Source organism: Ostrinia nubilalis, chromosome 13, assembly GCF_963855985.1.
Source record: "Ostrinia nubilalis chromosome 13, ilOstNubi1.1, whole genome shotgun sequence".
NCBI classification, from domain to species: Eukaryota; Metazoa; Arthropoda; class Insecta; order Lepidoptera; family Crambidae; genus Ostrinia; species Ostrinia nubilalis.
Genome location: NC_087100.1, coordinates 6251406 through 6273750, shown reverse-complemented (window position 1 = coordinate 6273750; position 22345 = coordinate 6251406). Strand labels below are relative to the sequence as shown.

Sequence of the window (22345 nt, the reverse complement as noted above, 5' to 3'; positions counted from 1 at the left end):
CTGCACGGCTGATATTTTTTGTACCGGTTTTCTCAGATTTTTCACGGGGACCAAAAAATATTATTGAAATGTTCTATATTTTTAAAATGGAATAATTAATGCTAAAATGATAATTAAGTGTAATGAATTAAATTTAATAATCATAACATTATTTTGTCGTAAAATGGTCACACAGCCCCCAACTAATCGCAATTTTTTGGCACGTCACAGCCGCGTCATCATGTCTCCGTGTCTGCTTCTATCATTGGGGAATTAAATTTGTTGAACATTATCAAACCTTATCGGCACCTTCATATGTGAACTATTAATTTTAGAGTATATATTAATAGTTGTCTAAGATGGAACTGTTGACGCAAGTGTCTAATACCCAGTTTCTTTTCCCCGTTGCGGCTGTAGCTGTTGTTTTAGTATGCGCAGCTCTAGTATTTGTCTTCGGATTCCACTCCGCGGAACAGCCACAGTTTGATAAGCTGCCCCTAGTTGTAGACGATAGGAAATCATCAAACAAGAAGAGAAAAACCAAGGACAAGGTCAGTGAAAACAACATAGTATTCGCGCCCGACATAGTGGTCGTTGTGCTCATTTTATTTTTAACCTGTTAGCAAGCATATGCTCGTAGCTGCCGGGAGTCGTAGTGTGCAGCGAGCAGGTGACAATCATAACAGAACCTGGTTATAAAGTTCTTTCATTAATTTAACATTCTGGCATTTATTTTTCATACTTTTATTTCAATATAACACAAGTTAACATTTCTTGTATAACTTCTAATGATTACAGAAGTCTTCTCCCAACCGTTCTTCGAATGAGGATGTGAAGACCAAGTCTGAGAGCACTAAGAAATCTCCCACCAAGGAGAAAGTGAAAGAAGCGGAGAAACCTAAGCCCAAGGAGAGGCAGGAGCCTAAACCTGTGAAGAAGGAGTCCAAGGACGAAGCTAAGAAAGGCAAAGGGAGGAAGCAACCTGTAGAGCTTGAGAAGCCGGCGGACTTTGATGAGGGGGTGTGGGAGGAGGTGCCGAAGAAGGAGAAGAAGAAGGTGAAGAGCCCCGAGGAGAAGGAGAAGAAGAAGGACAATCATGTAAAGTGCCCCATAAGGGCTACCTTTTCTTTTTTTATTATTTTCTATTGACGTTCATAAGTGCCACTTGTGGTCTAAACTGAATAAATATTTTTGATTTTGATTTTTGATTTTGAAGGAGAGCCCGACCAAGAAGAACAAGAAGGTCGTGAAGGATGCTGACGTGGAAGCAGCGCGCTCCTCCGAGGAGCCCGCAGAAGAGACCATCAAAGTCATCAGTGCTGTTGGCCCTGAGGTGGACGAAGATGCTGCCCGTGCTCTGCAAGCCCAAGTGGAAGAATTCCAACGCGTCTTGAAGGAGGTATGCAGATTTTTAACTATTTTTATAAAAGCTCTACTGGAACTGTTATGTGAATGATTTAACTTTTAAAATTGTCAATGAATGTTACATCTAAAATCTTATTTTGTTTTATTATATCCTGTGATGTGTTCGTTGTAATATTTTACTCAAACTACTATAATTCTCAGGCTGAACGCCGTGAGCAGGCCGCTCTTGGTGGTGGAGATGATGAAAATGAACCTGAAGTTGAGGAAATTCAAGATGTCAAGGATCTGAGGAGCAACAAGAAGAAGGAAAACAAGGAGAAGCAGATTAAGAAGAAGGCCACTGAGGTAAATAAAACTCTGTGATCAGATGTTTTCAAATGTAGATGATACTAAGTATAAGCACAGAATAATAATAAGTACTACGTACAGAAGTTTTACTTCGCGAAGGTATTTAAAAAAATGTATGCTCAATGTCATTAACAATAAGGTGTAATTTAGCCTGTCTCAAGAGTCAAGCACCATTTTGTTGACAAACGTCAGTGATCGGCACTGCGCCGAAGCTATAGGGCTGACTTCGGTAAAATTATGTGACGTGAGGTGCCAAACTGCGGAAAATGGCGGAGGAAATACATGATTTAGCATGACTTATCATGAATAATATTAACTACTTATTTACCTCTCAGTGTCTTGAGGCAACTTAAAAAAGTACATTCTGTGTTTTTATTATTATTTAGGCAGTTAAATACTGCACAGTAAGTATTTAGTACACCATTTTCTTTATTTTCTTCCATCATACACAAGAATACGCGTGCGTGAGTCAATGTTCGCTCGTATGTGAGGCCTTGTCGAATAGTATCCTGTAGGTGGGCCATCGTGCGTGTTTTGTTTTCGATGTAAACTCGCGGAGATGAACAGGCCTGGTATAAGCTTACAAATTCATTAATGTGCCAATAAGCACTAAAATATGATGAATGTAAACCATTTATTGATTGTCATCATAAATACTAAAATGAATTGTTTTTTTTTGTTACAGAATGCTGCCATTGCAAAGAATGCACCAAAACCTGAGCCTGACAACACTGAATCATCGGACAAACAAGAAGACAAGCAAAATGTGCCCGTGTTTGATGAGCTTGGAGGTAAATAAATACTTAGTTGTGTTGAACCTTAACTTGCAACTTGTATAATATATTTTTACTCACACTTATTCATCCTTTTACAGACACTTGGATCGATGCTTCTAAGACATCCAAAAAGAGCAAGAAAAAGGCACGCAAGGACCAGTGAGGGGTGAGTGGTGGAAACAGGGTTTACTCGGGCACTATGCCCTGTTCTAGCTCAATGCCAATCACACCGCTGATAAAATTACCACATAAAAATTAAACAAAATATTGTGACAAAACTTATTTAAAGATTAAATTGACAATTATTAATTTAATTTCAGGGTTGTAATTTTACAGGGTGTGCATATCTATGTTATTTCCTTACTGTTCTTACACATTCAGTCAATTTACGTCCATGTTTTTTAGTTTCATATTTTATTTTGTATCTAGCTAATGTTGACGTGTTTTTTTTCTTTATAATTTAATTGTTTACATTAAAGCATAATAAGTTTTGTTTTTAGTATGCATTATATGAGTCATAATTTTGTAATGTGTTCGAAGAACGATTAGTGACCTTTTGGGAATCTGCAATATGTTTTAAGTGGTAAACTTTGTTATTATATGAATAGAGGAGCAATATTCATGGAATTAATAATAGTTAAGTTTTATTTTATGTATATCTGTACCTTGTAGACATTTTGCTCCTAGTTAGAACTTAACCCATATTATTAATCATGATCTTCTGGTGCTTATAGTAGTAAGTCTCCTTCCATTCCATAAGTGTGCATTTCCTTTCTCCTTTATCTCATTCAACATATTCCATCTATGATATTCTATTATTACTATTGGTTTGCTCATTTTTACATGTACAAAACTGAAGAATAGATTTGTTTTTGGAATAAACTTATTGACCCATGACAAAAAATGTGATGTGACCTGAAATTGGACCAATATTTATGGAGTGTCATCATTACTACCCTTATTTTTATTAAAAAAAGTAATGGTTTGTACACAGGTTCATACTATATCCTTGCTGTGTTGTAGCAAATGATTGCAATTACTTCTCACTGGATTAGTGATATGGACTCCCTCCGTCCAGACACAGTTGTTTAGTTCTTTTTCCACACAAACATATCTTGGTTCCTGGGGTGATAGTATGTGTATGTATAATCTATATTCTTCAAATTATCGACATTGATATTTGAGATGCAAGCAAGAGCGTTAATATTTTATTGCAGATTCCTATTTTGTATACCTAGTTTTAAGAATAAGTAATAAAAGGTTTAGAATAGTACCGACATCATTCTGTATAAAACCAACTAAAATTCGAAATGTCTCTGAATGCGTATAATTAATTTATTATGTAATGAATGATAGGTTAAGATTGAGAGCTTCTACATTAAACAAATTTGATTTTTAAAATTGAAAGAGAGGATCCAATTCAAATTATATTTAATCATCGGCTGTGCAATATTTCATTAAAACTGTTATTTTTATTTTTGTATTAATAAAATCAGCCATACAAAGTTGTACATAAAACTGTTGTTGTAACAGTTTTTGGGCTTCATACACACATCGCTGACTTCACGAAACCTCATGATCCGCGGCATTCATGATGCGTCATAGTTCTATAGCAAATTTTGTTTAGCTTGCGCTAACAATAATAATATTTGAGAGTTCTAGACGTTTGTATTTGAATAACTATCTCAGACCTATAGATGCCTTCACGGTACATAAATGGCAGAGCTACGGATGCAGCTAAGTGGTATGTGTGTCGAAAGAACCTCCTTCCACTATCTCTATGTAAGATCTTAGTTCTTGTTATTACTATCTAATAACTATTCATTTTTTTATTTATTATAACCATTCATAATAATATCTTGTGATATTTGTTATTTTTGCTGTGGGAGAGTTGTTTCATTATTTCCATTTCCTTAAATTCATAATATTCCCTAGGGATTTCATAGTTACGTTTTGTTGTTATCGCTAAATTCTAAGAGATATAAATATTTATTATTTACTATTTTATTGCGTTCCCTGCAGTATCCTGTATTTTAGTTTGAAACAGTACTTAGGGCCTAAAGATTTTTAAATGATTATCTTTTAGTGACGCTAAGAGGTGAATTAAATTCGTATATCAATAAATAGGTACTAACTAACTAAATGTAAAAATATTTTTGGCTTCATATTGTTACTAGAATTAGTAGATTGGCCCGCGCCACACGGGTGGGATATTGCCAACGCATAGAGACATGTATCTTGAGAATTTTATTGTTTTATAGGCTCTAAAATAATGAATGTATATTATAAATATTTTTTTAAAATCAATAAAGAGTGATAATTGATATTTGGATTTGATTTTTGTAAAATATCTTACTGTAACTGTAAGCTTCCCACTTCTTACCCGCTTATCAGCGCCGTTTGTTTTACGTTCGGATTTTTATTGAGCGTGCGTGCGTTTGAGTTTGCAAATGAAAGAGCTACATTGGTATTATGCATTGAAATATAATTTAATTGTATAATTTTATCAAATCTTCTTACAAAACTTGAGATTCAGTATACAAGATTTTAATACAAAACGTAATGACTAGGGCAGGCATTGCATTGGTGATGTAAGCTGCTGATCGCACTCGTCAGTCAGAAGTGAAGGGGTCACTTTGATTAATTCTACTTACAATAAGGCACACAATGTATATGCGGTTAAAATTAAAAGTATTTAGGTACTATAACAAATCTACATTCTAGTACACCTAATTTACGCATTATAAAATATAAATTCATAGTTTCGAGGATATTATACATAATTATAATTATGCTATTGTGCTCTACGAACTTTCACGCATTAATGTAGGTTAATATTGCTTTGTTTTTTCTTATATTTAATTACATTAGGTAGGTAGTTATTAATAGTAAAATAGCCGTGATGGTGATCATTCAGTAAGCCAATTTGTGAGGCTATCGATTGACTACAATCTACAATTTAGCTGGGTTTTAATTGTGTGACATATGCCCGTTTTCACCATCAATCCCTATTTTTTAAGTGACTCCTATGAATACAAAATCCCTGTACTGTGTCACCATAGGGGTCACTTAAAAATTTGGAATTGATGGTGAAAATACAAAAACACTTTCTAGAACACATTTCCAAAACTGTAAATTTATTTAAATGATTCCTAGAATGTGTCTTTTCTAGAAATAGGTCCATTATTTAAATACATAGTTTGCAAAATAATATCACCGCTCCGTTTCTACAATACTGTGAGGACATTACATACTCGTATATGGAAAATTTGGCAAGATACCGATAATGAGCATTTATTTTATTAACATTGCTTGCTGCAATTATAATAGGTGCGTTTTGTAAGGTTAAATTGCTGCTATATTTTAAAAAATGGTGCAATTAACTTATCGTACTAACTTTTACGTTCGTGGCTCGTGCCAATAAATATCTCAAGAAAGTATGTTCAATAAAATCTTTACAAAAACAAGTTTCGCGTCTAATAAAAAATAAATATTTTTAGAATACAAAAATTCTGCATACGATAATTATCTTATTGTAATGCGATCATATTTAAAATTATTTTATTTTGATTTAATAGTTTAACAAACCAAATTCTACACGCATTTTTAGTACGTCGTATTCTCCTTTCTTTACTTTTGTTATATGTTACGTGCTGTGTAAATATCTAATTAATAAAACGTATGTAAGTACAACAAGGTGAGATAAAGAATGGAATGTATTAAAACGCGTGTCTTATAATTTGCTAGATAGGTTAGTAGGACTATAAGTGGTTTCTTTTTACTAGAGTATTAATTAGATATTGTTTGCTCAGTTTGTATTGTGGATGCGTAGTTACTTACTGGGTAATTTTAAATTAATGCTCACAAAATGTTTAACTTTTAGTTTCCGTTAATCTCTCTGTAACTATAAAATGCAAAGGATTTTAGTTAAAAAAATGCATAGTATCCCTATTGAAAGTGGGCAGTTGACGCACTATATGTAATCGATTGACATTCTTTTTATGAGCTCTCAAAACGCGCAATCAAGCTGTGTTATTTTTTCGCTAATTTTAGTACTTAGGTATTTGTTGGTTGTAACCAGTTGTAACTTGCAATAAAATGTCATGTTTGAAAAGTATGTGGATTTTCAGAGCTAGAATGATGTTTTCGAGAAGTTGAGAGATAATATTATTGGTTTATAGTTTATGGTCTCAAGGTCTTAATAATTATCCAATAATTCCAAATATGTAACGTCTTAACTCGAATTGCAACACAAATGACAGCTCGTAAAAAGTGTGTCAATGGACTGTGGTCAAGTACCCATGTCTACAGTTCGGAGTCGCTTTTGGCGCCCGACTTGTTGCGGCTAGTGCTGCGTGCAGCGGACGCAGCGCTTTTGCTGCGCGGCTTGCGGCGCCCGCGCTTCTTGACGCGGCGGGACTTGCCGCCCGCCGCCGGCGCCGCTTGCTTCGTCGACTTCGCCTCCACCTCCACTTTGAGACGCGCGAACATGTCGTAGTTGGTGATCACGCACATTTTACCTGGATTCGAAATTAAGAAATTACGGAAGAGCCTACCCGAGTAAATTAATATTACCTTTATGTTTTATCATTAAACTTTATCAGTGTGTATGATAGTTATACGCGAATGTTAAGAGTAGGCGCACACCGTTGATTTTTAGTTGGCCGATAGTTGTGCCCGATTTTAAATTGTATGAAGAATCGGCCAAATCGAATCGGCGTAGTGTGCGCACTCATATTATGCCCATACTGATCAACAGCCCGACTAAACTATCGGCCGACGAAAAATCAACGGTGTGCGCCTACTCTAAATTAACATGTAAATGCGTACCGTTGCAATACTCTTCGCCACATTCGGAACAAGTGACGATCCTCGTCTCCGTCACGCCCGAACGATTTTTGGTTCTTCTTATCATATTGTTTTTTGCTAGTTCTCTTTTATCTCTTGCTCTTGTTTTTAATTCAGCTTTGCCTAGTTCGATTAATCTGAAACAATTACAATTAATTAATTAAATTCGTAGTCCAGTTTACAAACCATGTACAGGGAAATATGTTCGTACCTACCTATTAAAATATTCTTCGTCAAGCTTTAATTTAGGCCTGATGGAAGTTAGCATTCTCCATTCTATTTGGACAGCACACAATTCTTCAAATTTCAGTCCACGCATTTCAGACGGTATTGGATCCATGAAAGTGAATTGCTTCTCTTCATAACCACGCGTGCCTAGTTTCTCGTAGGCTCGTATCTCTTTTTTTGGCGTTTTTGTTTTTTGATCATCAACTTTATCTTTGATTTTAATGTCTTCAGCTCGAACCTATTATGACAATTAACAGATAGTTTAATGTGTGTTAATTAGGCTTTAATTTAAAGGCGTATGTATGTACTACCTTCTCGGGTCTTGTTTTGAAGTCCGGCACTTTGTCTAACACGGCTCTATATTCCTCCGCAGTGTTTATCACAGTTTTAGACAAATCCAACATAGGTGCTTCATCTTTCTTTTTATCAAATATATCATCTAATTTAGACATATTTATTGTTCAAGCAAATTATACAAACACAGCAGTCAGCACACAGGAGCGTAACAACGACACTGATTTTATTGATAAAATTCTGTTTGGACTTTCCTTAGAAACGGTTAAATCGATAACAAATCTTAGTAACCTAATTTTCTTCACTACATATTGCACGACTAACTATTGTTTTTTTTTTTTTTTTTTTTTATGTGATAGGAGGCAAACGAGCAGACGGATCACCTGATGGTAAGTGATTACCGTCGCCCATAGACACCCGCAGACCCAGGGGCGTTACAGGTGCGTTGCCGGCCTTTAAACGACTAACTATTGTGCTCTATAAGGCAGTTTTGTTAATCTAATTAAGTCTTTCAATACAATCAAGTTAAAATTTAGCCTTAATTAAATTTTCTTGGTCCTCATTTCTCTCCAAATATTCCCTTTTCGCAGTATTTATTTGATCTATTATTTTTTTCCTATTTTCCGCTTCGTAAATGTTATTTTTCATGTTTCTCTCATTAACATCGTCCAACCATAACTTTCTGTTTCCATATTTGTCATTGATAAACTTTTGTGATAGCGTCATTCTCTTTGTCGGCGACCTCTTAGGAGATTTCTTACCGTCAATCAGATCACTGACTGTAGTTTGGCCTATGTGGCTAAACTCCAAAGCTATATTACTTGTGGGTTCTGTTGAGTTATTGTTATTATTTGTTGGCCTTGTTAAATCTTGACTAGACCGCTTACTCTTCCAATAAGATTGACTCAAAGAATTACGTTGCTTGAGACTGTTATCAGAGTTCTTATCGGATCTGGTAGGTGGACTCGGTGATCGGCTATCTTCGCTGGATTGAGATAGATATTGCCGCGCTTGAGATCTATATTTTTGACGCATTTTACGTTTTTGACTGTAAAACGGATCCTTTTCGCTCTGTTTTTTATATTGAGCCGCTGGTCTGTTGACACCCCATTTAGGTCGAGTTTCAATATCTTTTTTAAATCTTTCTTCTGACCGAAAACGTCTATCTTTTTTCAGAGTATTATGATGACTTTCTTGGGGTGCGTTTTCATCGATATTTGAATAATCTTTATCAAAATTTCTTTCAGGGCCATCAGTGTCGACCATCTTGTCATTTGTTGATTTCCAAAGACTTGAATCAGTCTGCGTTGTAGCGTCTTTAGTTTTCACTATCAGATTACCGATGCGATATTTTCGAGGTGTCAAGACTTTCCCTGAGTCCGATACATCGCTAATGTTGTTGAGAGAATTTAAGGACACACTGTATAAACTGTTTGATAAGGTTTGAGGAACTAACACTGCTAATTGCAAACTATTTGTTTGTGCATTAACAAGCTCTCCATTTCCATTAATTCCAATCGGTAAAATGTTAAATTGATTGTCAGCTAATGCGAGGGGAGGCACGCTGTGGATGAATAAATTTAAATTTCCAGGACCGGATGCGGATCTGGGTGAATTAAACTCTGTCGTGTGGTGAGAATTACATTCCTTCTTTTGACTTTTTGCTGAATGTACATCGTATGTTCTATTCGTTTTCGTTGGGCTAACTGATTCGTTAAATTCTATGCCTTCTGGTAGTATATTTTCTTCTGCAATGGATTTGTTGCTGTCGATATTATTATTAGAGTTCGCGTTTTGTCTATGACACGTAAACCTTTTTTCTTTATCTTGCTTAGCTTTTTTCTCTGCATCTTCAAGCGCTCTTTTAAGAGTTTCCAGTTTTCGTTGTTCCAATATTTGTTTTTCTTCATTTTTTCTTCTTTCTTCTTCCAGCCTTAGTCGGTCTTCTTCTTGTTGGCGTTGTATTCGTAGCTCTTCTAATCTTTCCTCACGTAATCTTCTTTCTCTTTCTTCTTGGCGCCGTTTCTCACGGTCTTCCAACTGACTTAATATTGCAGATTGCAACTCTAATGCTTTTATGCGTTTGTTTTCTCGTTGAGCTTTTATTTCAGGTTCTAGAGGAACATTTTGCCCTCTTAAAAATGTTCTGTAAGAAAAAATTGGTTCATAAATTGAATAAATTAGTGAATGAAAAGTTACTTAATATTGATTCCCTTCCCTACCTTCCTTCATCGCTACCATTGCATGAAGATCTGTCGCATTCGAATCCAGAATTTGTCGAACTTCTTTGGTCAATGACTAGGACTTCCGCTGAGTTATCTATCATATTTAAGCCTCGTTCTACCCATGATGGGGTTCCCTTTTTTTGGTTTGGCATCTGCAAAAACATTTCAGAATAATAAAATTTGTATTACCTAGTCGATTATGGTTATTATCTATCAAGCCTTTGTGTATTGTACAAATTACTAGTAAGAGTCCGATTAACCCCTCATGGTAGGTAAGCTAAATACGCTTGTTCTTGTATTACGAGTGGGTCAATACTTCAATAGACGAGCGGTGGCGGGGTTTGAACCGCCTTCCTTGGATCTCGACTCGAGTCGTCCAATCTGACGCCTTCCCATTCGACTATTGTCGCTTAAAATTTTGAAGATGACTCCGTTCTTCGGGTCCTTCCCCGTTTAGCTATTGTCGCTTATTCTGGAAGTGTACCTGCGGTAGTCGTTCGTTGGGTGCTGTGGGCTCCCACAGCCGGCCAGTGGCGACGCCGCGGTCGCCCCAGCGCAGCCGGCCCTCCTCCGTGGAGCTGCGCGGCGTCCGCGCCGACCACGCCTCGTCGGTCGTGCCCGATCTGCCGCCACTGGATCCTCGATTTCTGAGCAAATGTTTGATGTCTATATTATACGCAATTTGATAATTATTATTTTAGACTTCAGACAGACAGTGTCTTTAAATCATTCTTGTACGTACGCTGACAAAACGAGGATTCGTGTATATCACTATTACTTAGTCAAATTATCCAAATATGAGTAAATGCCAATTTTGGGACATCCTGTTTAAGTACAGAAAATACCTTAATTAAAATTTAATGAACACTGTTACCCTCGTACCGCGTTGCTAATCAGAAACTTTGTTATATCTAATCTATTTCCTAACCATTTACAAAGCAACTAATGAGTGTGAGTAATAAATAGGTCAAACTTATCCATTACATACTTTAAGACTAGACTTTGATTGCATTAATTAAAAATAATGGACGTTCATAAGTACATAACTACTATGTATGTTGTACTTCAAAAGATAAGAGTCGCAGTTTCTAGCCATAATTGCATTGCGCAAGAACTATAAACTATAATGCCCGTAACTACGTACCGTTTAAACCTACGAATGACTTTCCTGTCACGCATGTTGGGCAGTAATGGACACCGAGTACGTAGGTACTAGCAGTTAATAGTCAGAAGAAACGATACACTCGTATGCTTATGCATTATACAATATTACGCGAACAAGTACAACAATGATCCAGCGAGTAATTATTTGCTTCCTACATAAGTTAATTAATTTTCAGTGACACTATTATTACATTGTAGCCAGCGCACCACAGTCCACTGTTGGACATAAGCTTCCCCAATCCATTTCTTAGAGGAGGAGTTTCTCAATTCGTTTGTATGTTTTTTCCTATGCACTTCGTACCTGCACAAAATACACTTTTAATATCAAAGAAAATTTAATTGCGATATCACTCACCTGTTATTTTTTCCATCTTGTTCCCATGCCACAACGGGGTTTCGATTATTAGTCACATCATTTAAAGCTCCGTTCCTATTCTTATGGTTGACCGTCTCGCTTCCATAGCCCGAAGTGTCGCCTTCACCATCTTCGTCGTAAAATGCGAATCTTTTTGCACTTGGTATGTTCCTATTTAGCACGTTGGATCTTCTATCTTCTTTGACCAGTGGTCTTTCCTGCTCTACGTGGTGAATAGGCGGCAAGCTGGGGCTTCTCTGGCGCTGGTTCGGCTCCTGGTACTCGTAAGATGACTGCTTATGCAGCTCCAAGGTGCTCGCGAATTGGTTCCTCACTTGGAGGCGGTTGGTGTAACGTTCTCCAGAACCCCATGGCAGGTAAAGGTGTGACATCTCCTCTGGAAGGACAAGCAACGCAAGATTTTAATACTCGTTATTTTTAAATTTCTTTTCCGGACGCAGTTCCTAATCTACCGTCCATGGCAACTGTCGTCGAAGAATTGACTATTAATTCACAGAAAGAAAAATAAAAGAGTTCCCCTATTTCGAAAGGGGTTTCGAGTTTTATCGATACCATGCGAGGAAATCGTCTAGTCATTTATGTGAGCTGCAATTTCATTCATTTTATGTTCAGTTATTGTTGTGAAATACTTTGAATGTCGTTAGTGGCACATAAAATTGTAAGCCTACTACGAGGCGGCACGCTACGCGCTACGAGCGCAGACGTCGGGTGCTGTCGATGGGGGCGTAATGTCATAATGAATAACCAAAACGCATTATGGATGCAACTTATCTGCAATTATCATTAAGTACCTAATCTGCCACCCTAATAGCAATTGAATCGGGAAGTTATAATAGGAGGCTTTACTAATGAATATTAATTTACTTATTATTGATAGTACAGTCACAGAATAATAATAAGTACTACGTACAGAAGTTTTACTTCGCGAAGGTATTTAAAAAAATGTATGCTCAATGTCATTAACAATATGGTGTAATTTAGCCTGTCTCAAGAGTCAAGCACCATTTTGTTGACAAACGTCAGTGATCGGCACTGCGCCGAAGCTATAGGGCTGACTTCGGTAAAATGATGTGTCGTGAGGTGTGCCAAACTGCGGAAAATGGCGGAGGAAATACATGATTTAGCATGAATTATCATGAATGATATTAACTACTTATTTACCTCTCAGTGTCTTGAGGCAACTTAAAAAAGTACATTCTGTGTTATTATTATTATTTAGGCAGTTAAATACTGCACAGTATTTAGTACACCATTTTCTTTATTTTCTTCCATCATACACAGAATACGCGTGCGTGAGTCAATGTTCGCTCGTTTGTGAGGCCTTGTCGAATAGTATCCTGTAGGTGGGCCACCGTGCGTGTTTTGTTTTCGATGTAAACTCGCGGAGATGAACAGGCCTGGTACAGTGCCTAGTTAAATAGGTAAATTAATTTATTCATACAGAGAATTTAAAATACTGTTAATAACTTGCAATGAATGATGGAATTGTGGTACACCCCACTTCTGGGGTTCAAAGCATTTGGGAATTGTGTAGGTACCTACTTAAGGCCGGGTAGCAGAGAAAATGGCGAAAATGAGGTTTTCATTTTTCATTTTTGAGGTACTAAACAGTAAAATTAAAGGCTAAGATTTTTTTTGGGCATAGTTGAGGATATTTTCTAGGGCTATTAACGGATGGAAACACGATTTGATGAAGTTGCCTCGATAGAATAAATTCCCAAAGTTACCTCTATTCGTTTTCTATTTATGGTTTTATTTTTAAAATAAGCGATTTGAGATTCTGAATCTTTTACTAAACTAAAGTTCAGAAATAACTTGAGGGCTTTTAACGGATGAAATTTTTATATTGCGTCTTATTTAGTTACTATGTTTAAAAATGTGGAAAAAATCGCCCATGACGGCTTGGACAATCTCAATCAGTCGCGCGGTGGCGCTTACGGAGGTCGGACGCGTGCCAGTTTTTTGGTCGTGACAGTTCGCGATTTGTCAATATTTTTGACAATGATGACTTTGATGAGTCACAGTATAATAATATCAGTGTTACTGGAGAAAGCTAACATTTTTGATAATTAAGAATTATGAATTTTCTCTACCTATTGAAATTTAAATCGTTGGCATCCTTTTAAACTAAGACTCTACTCATGATACATAGTACATTCCTCAAATATGAGACAAAACCAATGAGTTAAAATTACATTTTAATAGTAACTACATACAATCGTCTTACACTCTTTAGAAGGGCACACTGACACAAATAAATAATAAAAAAATAGGTCAAATATAGGGCAGCTGCACGTCACTGAAAGACGATTCTGTTTACTCGGCATCTGGGCTGGAGAACATGAATCCTTACTTACAGATGCAGATGTACCTAAATAAAGTTATAACTGGACAAATTTTACATGAAATGTTTAACAGAAATCAATTAAAAGACACATACATAGAATACCAATAAGGTTGCGGAGGGAAAGCTACCTATACCTTGATTTTTTAGAATCCAGCAGAGATGTAAACAAACACTTTCATACACAATTACACCATAATCACTTACGTGTTCATAATATCATACACATTATTTAACAAGCCCATGAAACCAACTTTATTTTCACGTTTATACAAGTTTGAAATCAATCTTTGAAACAAATTATTTTAGCAAAATACGTGGACGATGAAAATTTGTGAGACTTGTCAAATTGACTTGACGTTTAAAATCATGTGTTATCTCCATATTGTCTATGACTTGTCTCTGACACATCAGTGCTGTAACCTGTGAGTCATAGAAAATATTCTGTAAATTTAATCGATATTATTTTAAGTATTCACTTATTCCGATTACTGATTAATTTTATATTGGAGATAACGTAAAATTATTTTTCTACTTTTAGTGTATACTTTTTCGGAGTCAGTTTAATTTTTAGTTGGTTTTATTTAAACAAAATTATTTTACTTTTTTATGCAATTATTCTTACGTATTGTTCCATTGCTTATTTTTCTATATAAGTAAATAAAATAAAAGAAAATAAAAATATTTTTTCAATTGATAGCATCTTAAATAACCTCCCTAGCCTAGCGGAATAGAGCAACAAAGAACTGAGCGAGCGAGATATCACTAGTAGCAACACTGTCAAACAGAACTTTTTGCAACTATTTGAAGTTTAATGACTTTACGGATAATTGATTGTTTTACTGTCCAGTGTGTTTTTTGATTACATCTGTGCATACAGTTTGTTTCCTGTTCTCGAAAATTTCATAATCAGTTCACATTCAATGTTGCGACTTTGTTGCATATTTTTAGTATTTTGACGATCACCCGGCGAGTAGCAAGTACTACAATAATTTCACTTCGCGATTAACGAGAGGTTTTGTCGCATCACTAGTTCACAGACTAAAAATATTTTTATGTCAGTTGGCCATATTTGATGACATTTCTGCTGATTTCTAAAAAATTAGACTGTATTATAAACTAGCGGCCGCCCGCGACTTCGTTCGCGTGGACCTCGTTTTACCCCCGTTAGATATGAAGTTTTACCTCGTTTTACCCATGTTGATAGATGGCGTTTCACGGCTTCCCCCGAATGAATATTTACGAACGTCATACCGTAGTATGTCCAGTGCTGTAGATTTTAACCAATGACGATAGATGGCGCTTTTTAGACACGTCATATTTACTTATTGAAATTTATTTGCCACATATCGTCATAATGTTAATCTGGGTTATAAACAATAATACTGTAAAGTTTCAACAAAATCCATTCAGTAGTTTTTGCGTGAAAGAGTAACAAACATCCAGACATATTAGTAGGATATTGCACAATCCAAACTAATATTTACTATTTAGCATTTACTTACAGTAAATATTAGTTTGGATTGTGAAATATTTAAAATAAAAAAAATAATAAAACAAAATAGGGTTTCAAATTACCTATCTATATCTAATATTACAAAGAGGTAAAGTTTGTGTGTTTGTATATTTGTTAAATCTCGGGATCTACTGAACCGATTTTAAAAAATCTTTAACCAATATTTATTAATATAAATTAATATAATTCATGACAGACGTGTGGAACGGATAGAAAGTAATTTTGGCAGTAATTTTCTTCGAAGTTGATATCAATACTACTTAGTGCCTTTGATTTAATTACTTTTTATTTTTACAAGTGTTTGAAAACTCCATGTCAGATTGTGTTCAATGTCAAGGGAAATCTCAAATTGAAATGTCTCAATCTCAATGAGGAGACTCTGTATTTATTCCTAGAATAGGCTAGTTTCCTAAAAACTTCCGTCATGTTTAATATCAAAAAATATTGGACACATATATTTTTATTTGTCAATCTAACAAATAATTACATAGTTATGGTGCGTTGAAGATCCGCACGACGTCACAACGTGCGGCACTTTTATGCACGCATTGACGTCACGGGCCTCTTCTTATGAACTTTGGCGCGCTTTATCTCTTTAAATTTTCATTAGTTTGAAAAAGTGAAAAATACGTGTAGAGTATTTTTTGATAAGTTAACTGACGGACTAATTAAAACTCTTGCTTTTTGACCCAGGAAACATCCCTATTCCCCTAACACCGTCAAATTACCCTTTCGAATTCAAGACAGTGCATTTTCCCATCAGTCTGCTTCGTAATGACTATAAACAAAGCTCAAAATCAAACTCTAGGGACCTCTGCTTAAACTAAACCCATGAGTGCACAGAGGTACGCAGGTAACCGCGTGTGATGCTCATAGTAATTTTCGATACAGAACCCTGTACATACTTCATACATATTATAGAAAGAAAACACCCAGACCAATACAAACAAATATGTTTCTGCAATTTTAGTATGATATTTATATTTATTAATAAACAAAGAGACTGAACAAAATTGATGCGTGTACTGATTAATGTTATTAACCACATGCAAAGCTTCGTGAATTGCAACAACTATAATTTATTATCTAAGCTCTAAATAATCGCTACTAAGAGTAACTTATCATAAAATGTTTTTCCAATCGCTCAAGCTCCCAAGGGTCTACCGATAGGTCGGGTGACGTAATCTTGAAATTCTTTAAGCCGGCGCAGAACTTCCAGAAGGTCGGGCGACGCCACGGCCACTTTGAACCGTGTTTACTTCTGCAGGTATATTTTATATTTATTCGATTCTAGAATAATTATTCCCAAAAAGTCTGAAAGGTGTTTTAATTTGTATCACTTGGATATGATTTGTATTAGAAAGTGTTGTGAGTGTAACGCTTGAAGGGAAGGAAGTCAACCTAACCTAACCAACTGCGTAGCTGGAAATTATATACTGCATATTTCTATACTGTGTAGCTGGAAATTGTGGCGGGAGCTCTTTGGCGCGCTGTCTTCGGCGAAGAATTGCGCGCGCAGATTTTGACAGCGCGAAATACCTACTTTAGTAGAAATACCAAGCCTTAATCGTAAAAATGCGACATTATTTCGTTTGCTGCTGTTTTACGACTTTCTTTCGTATGTGTGCCTTGAGATCCGAAAGTTAATAAATATGTATGTGCATCGTAAGTTGAGCATACCCAGCTAAATGTTTTAGTTTGGAGAGTCAAAACAATTAAATGTTTCAATTACGTAAACGCGTGCCGTATGAGTGTTGCAAATATCACGATTCGCTTTCGTTCGCCGGTTTATTAAGATCAACTGCATACGAAACAAAGGCATTGCATATTTTATATGTTCCACTAGTATACTATCTCAACATTGCACCTATTCCACGTCTAAAATTCGTTTCAAAATCAGTGTATCGAATTGCCTTTATAGGTTTCATTGTAGTTACATAGAGTTAGTCAATAATTTTGAGTTACCTACCTAATAAATAACTATGTATTTAATAAATCTATTCTGAACATCAGAAAGTAGCGCGTTGTAGAGTCGCTGAAATTAATCTATATTATCAAATATTTATTTCATATGTGGCATTTGAAGTAAATTAATGTAATTTAAACTTATCTACTTTTAGCAAAATACTTAGGAACCTATAAATTTTTTATGCACTCTGGTAACGAGTCTAATCAAATATTTATATCAAACTAGTTTTTGCGCCCGCGGCTTCACCCGCGTGAAATTTAGTTTGTCACAGATCTTCACTAATTATAGCCTAATGTATGTTATTCTGGGTTATAAACAATTTGACTTATTTTAACTATTTTACTAACTGTAAATTTTCATCAAAATCCTTTCAGTAGTTTTTGCGTGAAAAAGTAACAAACATCCAGACATCCATACAAACTTTCGCATTTATTTATAATACGAGTATTAAGTAGGAAGTGAGTAGAATGGTAATCGATGATTATTAGTTACTGTATTACCTATTTATCCGGCGCCCATAGACCTAGACAAGTCTCTAATCGACAATCTAACTACTTCGATTAACGTATTGTTAAATTACAGTTTTGTTTTTTAGAGAGAGAAAATGCTCGAGTATCATTAAAGTATAAAGCACTTGCATTAAATTAAAAACTATCGGTAGAACTAGAGTCGAGTAATGGCATATTTTGCTCGCCGCCACGCTCTCGTGCGCACCCGCAGATAGATTGCGGCCAATGTTTTTGTTTTATTATTTAACGCTACGATAACTAACAACAGGTTGTCCGCTGGTCAAGTAGCGGCACTGCTAATTATTTCTTCAAATCCTGTTCATCAAGGGTAGGTAAACATCGAGCATGTAAAAGTTTCGTTATTTATTTATTAGACTAATTAGTTATAAATAACAAATATTTGAACGTTAGGTAACTAATTTATTAATATGCATTTTGTAGTTACCTCCGTTCTAAAGATAGAAATCTTTAAGTTTGAAAGGCAGGCATTCGTTTTATTTCGAGGGAGGATTTCAGGACGAGGACACCACGCCACTGGGTTTAAATTGAAGTTGCTGAACATAATTAATAGAGGTATCCAACTCTATAAACGTGCTACAATTAGGTATGGCATTCTACCTAATATTGATCCAAAAGCCTTGTTAAGTGTAATTGATTAAATTATGTTAACTATACCTAAAGGTTAAGTTTGTAGTTACTTATAACTATAATGTATTTTACTGGCTACAAACCCTCAACACACCCAATCAAAATGATGCTTGCTAACTACTATAACAGGCAATTAAAAATTTAAGCAAGAACTGATATTGGGGTAGGCCACGTGCTCTACATTGTGGCGCTATGATACCGTGAATACTACCAATTAACTATCTTCCTATTATTTCATCACAAAATAAAACCATGTCATGACAAGGCTAGTAATTATTTTGTAGGTAGGTCAAGCAAACTTAGTGCTAGACTATTTTAAAGCTACGATGGCCTTTGCCATAAAGAGGTTTTGTTAGTCCGGTCATCCGGCGTCGCAGGCGGAAGCCGGAAAGTTACATCAAAAACTTTCTTGTGTTGTTTTTTGTGCGGTCAGATAATTCCACAGACGAGGTGATTCACGAAGACTGTCATTATTTACTTTATTTTTGTCTGTTATATAAGAAACTACTAAGAGTCTACTAAAGATTACATACTTTAATCTGGCATTTTTTCGAGGTACAAAGATACTTTTAACTAGGTACTACAGACTTATTTTAAAACAATGATACATTAGATTGCATGTTTTTAAAAATAAATGAGGAAGACACGTAATCTAGCTAGGACACTAGTTAAGTAGTTATAGTACCTACTTGTATTTCGGTTAGTTAAATTAAATTAATTAATACTTAAAACTACTTACTAACTTCATAACATGAGCGTTATGAATAGAATACAGAACCTAGGTATAATTAAAGTTTGTGTCTCTAAAAAGTTTACATGGTGGAATTTATTCAGAGTTACGCAGCCCTAGAAATAGGGGACATCGCGTGACTGTCTATACCTACTCCTGAATTGTATTGAACTGAAACCGAAGGACAGAGGTCAATATGACCGGTCAGGGCCAACATACTGTCGCGTCAGCGCCCCACAACTAAATTGTCCGTTCAAACAATGACACAATAAACGTTTTGTTTGATTATTTCGGTAGGAAGTTAGAAGTCCTATTGTAAATGATTTAATTCAGGAAATCAATCGAGTGACAGCTTTATGTTACGAAAGTGCCTCATGTAACAAGTATTAGTTACTATTATCTACTTATTGCCAAACAACGTTACTAGCCGAACAATTCATTAATTGTGCGCTGGAATTCCTTTCAGTAAAGTAATTCTTTTTATTAACAGGCTTTCTAGCTCGAATTGCTTTTAATGATTTTACTGAATACCTAGTCAGTGGATTGTATGAATGCGTGATATCTGAATATTAAGTGGTAATTACTTAGCTAAGTGCAAAACGAAAAACTGAGGTACCTACTATCAGATTTCACACTTCAGTCAGATCTCATAAATGGGGTATCGTATATTAAATTGTAATTTAATACTATGAATACCTAAATTCTTTTTACTATTTGCTTCTTGCCATTGTTTTGTTATTGTAGTCAGTCTGGGATTTATAGGGACTTAATTAATATCTTTCAAATAAAAGTCAATTAGGAGGCTTTAGGTGTACCTTCTTATATAATTTATTATTGTGACCTAATTTAAATCCATAATTTAACTAATACATTTTTAAAGGGCTACTGAAAAAGTATTTGTTGAAACTGAATAATAAGTTAGGTATAATAATGAAATAAATGACCAAATCCTTCGTCGTCCTATTATGGACTAAAAGTAGGCAATATACTGTGATTTAATTACAAACTTATCAACTGTTCAATTACAAAGTCTTTGTGCAAAACTCTTTAAATAAGCCATACATAGGTAATTGTTGTTTATTTCATTAAATAAATCCACGTTAACAATATATATAAATAAAATAATAATATCAATAAAAATATTTAAAAATTTAAGAACAAAGAGAACACCTCCTTAATTTAAAGTAATTTAAGTGGCTATTTATTTGTAAGTAAGAAGCCCCGAAAACAATTACTTTCACATATCAATCAAAGACCGAGACAATATATTAGGCGCACAAAAAATTTTGCAGAAATAATTATTTTTAGGAGTTCGTAGACCTACTTACATATTCGTAAACTCGTTGAAGTCTTTTTGAAGCTTAAAACGACCTGCTACGAAAAATATGATTCAAATTATTGATTTTGGTAATTCTACGTAATACCAATACGTAGAAATAATGTTCTCAAGATTTACATTACAAATTAATTATGATAATAAATAAACTATCAAATTCAGTACTTAAGTATTTATGAAAAACAAATCTAGGCTTTCAGTGTAATCTTTACAATTATTAATTTGTTACGTGGTGTTAGTGTAGCGCTTGCATCAATTATAAAACAATGGAAGGTACTAATGAACCGTGGCCATTATTTGTTATAAAAAAAGAAAATATGAATAATTTCACAGTACCTATGTTTTAGCATATTTTTTGAAAGCAGATAATGTAAAACTTGTAAAATGATTTGATTTACAAATGTTGTAGGTGCGTTGCTGAATTAAATCAATTTATTTTTGGAATGAAGGGGATACTTAGTTAAAATATAAAGTGCTATTTTAAATAATTAAAGCTCTACTTACATACCGTGGATTTTTGGAGTTTTGAAAATCCGTTCTAAAATGCTGTACCACGCGTGTCGTGCAGATACCGACAAACGTATCACGGAGACGCGAGTGGACGCAAAACTCCTTGACGAAACCACGACCGTGAATTCGTTGCAAAACAGTCGACGAGCGTGATGCAGCTTGCACCGGCCGCGCCGCGCGCGAGCACTACCGCACGCACTACGCACCTCTTTCCCGCGCCCACTGCTGCTTCTTCTGTTGCACCAGCGATGTCGGCTTGCTCACTGACAGCATCGCACCACACCATACATTACACTTTCTAATGTCCCGTATTGCACACGCTGCGTTTCTTCCAACCGCAACGCAGTTACGATGCACCGGCTAATGAGTGCTCCGGAGTGCTTTTTAAAATCGGATGCCCGCGCATCGCCGGCCGCCGTCGCGCTCGGCTTCGCGCCTGCACTCATTGTCCATGCCTGGACCCGCCCACGTTCTATCCCACGGAGAACAATAACTTTATGAATTAACGGTAACATACAAGTCGAATGCGAACGGGAGATCGGTAACGTATGCAACGCACCAGCGGGCCGGCTATAAACTGTCGCCGCTATCTGAATTCTTAGGCCATTTCAGCGCTTATTGTTTCAGCGTGCGTCACGCGAGCGGGAGCTTCAGACGAAAGCCTCGGAAAAGCCGCCGGTCGATAGTGTAGCCATGGAAACGTTTGTTTCAGTGCTCGTGAGGATTCGTGGAATATTTTTCTCCTACTTATTTGCATTTAGGCCACCGGGTGAACGACGTGAAAATTAAGGGGAGATTAATAACTTACAATTTGTTCCACTTTGCCAACACTTACCGCTTGTTATGCCGAGTATTTGCTCTACTTCCAGGTCTTACGTAGTACATAAAACGAATACATGACTAACTGAATAACATTTATTATAATACAGAGTAGTGCCGGTGTCTTGCAGTTTTATGCAAGCTAGGCTGTTCAAAAGCTACTTTACATTCATAGAGCATATTCAGCAGATACGAGAAAGTGAACTCATGAAATATTAATCGTAGTTTAATATTTAACTGCACATCTAATACACCAATTGTGCTCACTATTATATCGTATCAAATGAACAACAATAAGCGGTAAAAAGTTTAGTTTGTCACACACATTTCCCAATTTTATGCGGTGTAAGTACCTAATACT

The 22345-nt window shown here is 35.7% G+C and overlaps 3 protein-coding genes across 4 annotated transcripts; 1 reads left to right on the top strand and 2 right to left on the bottom strand.

Moving 5' to 3' along the window:
* Positions 1-207: 207 nt before the first annotated feature.
* On the top strand, positions 208-4792 carry LOC135077485 (triadin-like). The gene is made up of 6 exons (XM_063972039.1): positions 208-530; positions 778-1077; positions 1196-1378; positions 1546-1689; positions 2378-2483; positions 2567-4792. Exons 1-6 carry the CDS (start codon positions 339-341, stop codon positions 2629-2631), a joined length of 990 nt encoding a protein of 329 aa, XP_063828109.1. The 5' UTR covers positions 208-338; the 3' UTR covers positions 2632-4792.
* Positions 4793-6557: 1765 nt separating this feature from the next.
* On the bottom strand, positions 6558-8162 carry LOC135077487 (uncharacterized). Its single transcript, XM_063972041.1, has 4 exons — positions 7856-8162; positions 7532-7782; positions 7299-7453; positions 6558-6988 (listed from the first exon to the last, which is right to left on the bottom strand). Exons 1-4 carry the CDS (start codon positions 7994-7996, stop codon positions 6774-6776), a joined length of 762 nt encoding a protein of 253 aa, XP_063828111.1. The 5' UTR covers positions 7997-8162; the 3' UTR covers positions 6558-6773.
* A 141-nt stretch (positions 8163-8303) lies between these two features.
* On the bottom strand, positions 8304-21547 carry LOC135077478 (calponin homology domain-containing protein DDB_G0272472-like). Of its 2 annotated transcripts, none has more exons than XM_063972029.1 (5): positions 21372-21547; positions 11583-11979; positions 10548-10710; positions 10061-10215; positions 8304-9984 (listed from the first exon to the last, which is right to left on the bottom strand). In XM_063972029.1, the coding sequence occupies exons 1-5, from the start codon at positions 21436-21438 to the stop codon at positions 8364-8366; spliced, it is 2403 nt and encodes an 800-aa protein (XP_063828099.1). In that variant the 5' UTR covers positions 21439-21547; the 3' UTR covers positions 8304-8363. The 2 variants fall into 2 exon arrangements, with proteins under 2 accessions (XP_063828099.1, XP_063828100.1); XM_063972030.1 differs by lacking the exon at positions 21372-21547 and adding an exon at positions 21160-21340.
* Between the last annotated feature and the right edge of the window lie 798 nt (positions 21548-22345).

Coding starts and splice junctions, on each gene's coding strand:
- LOC135077487 (XM_063972041.1), bottom strand. CDS start 7,996: ATGTCTAAATTAGATGATATATTTGATAAAAAGAAAGATGAAGCACCT. Junction 7,783..7,855: donor TCAAAACAAGACCCGAGAAG/GTAGTACATACA, acceptor TTGTCATAATAG/GTTCGAGCTGAAGACATTAA. Junction 6,989..7,298: donor TGGCGAAGAGTATTGCAACG/GTACGCATTTAC, acceptor TTTCGAATCCAG/GTAAAATGTGCGTGATCACC.
- LOC135077485 (XM_063972039.1), top strand. CDS start 339: ATGGAACTGTTGACGCAAGTGTCTAATACCCAGTTTCTTTTCCCCGTT. Junction 531..777: donor AGAGAAAAACCAAGGACAAG/GTCAGTGAAAAC, acceptor TAATGATTACAG/AAGTCTTCTCCCAACCGTTC. Junction 1,078..1,195: donor AGAAGAAGAAGGACAATCAT/GTAAAGTGCCCC, acceptor TTGATTTTGAAG/GAGAGCCCGACCAAGAAGAA.
- LOC135077478 (XM_063972029.1), bottom strand. CDS start 21,438: ATGCTGTCAGTGAGCAAGCCGACATCGCTGGTGCAACAGAAGAAGCAG. Junction 10,216..10,547: donor CCAACGAACGACTACCGCAG/GTACACTTCCAG, acceptor ATGTTTTTGCAG/ATGCCAAACCAAAAAAAGGG. Junction 9,985..10,060: donor AATGGTAGCGATGAAGGAAG/GTAGGGAAGGGA, acceptor TTTTTCTTACAG/AACATTTTTAAGAGGGCAAA.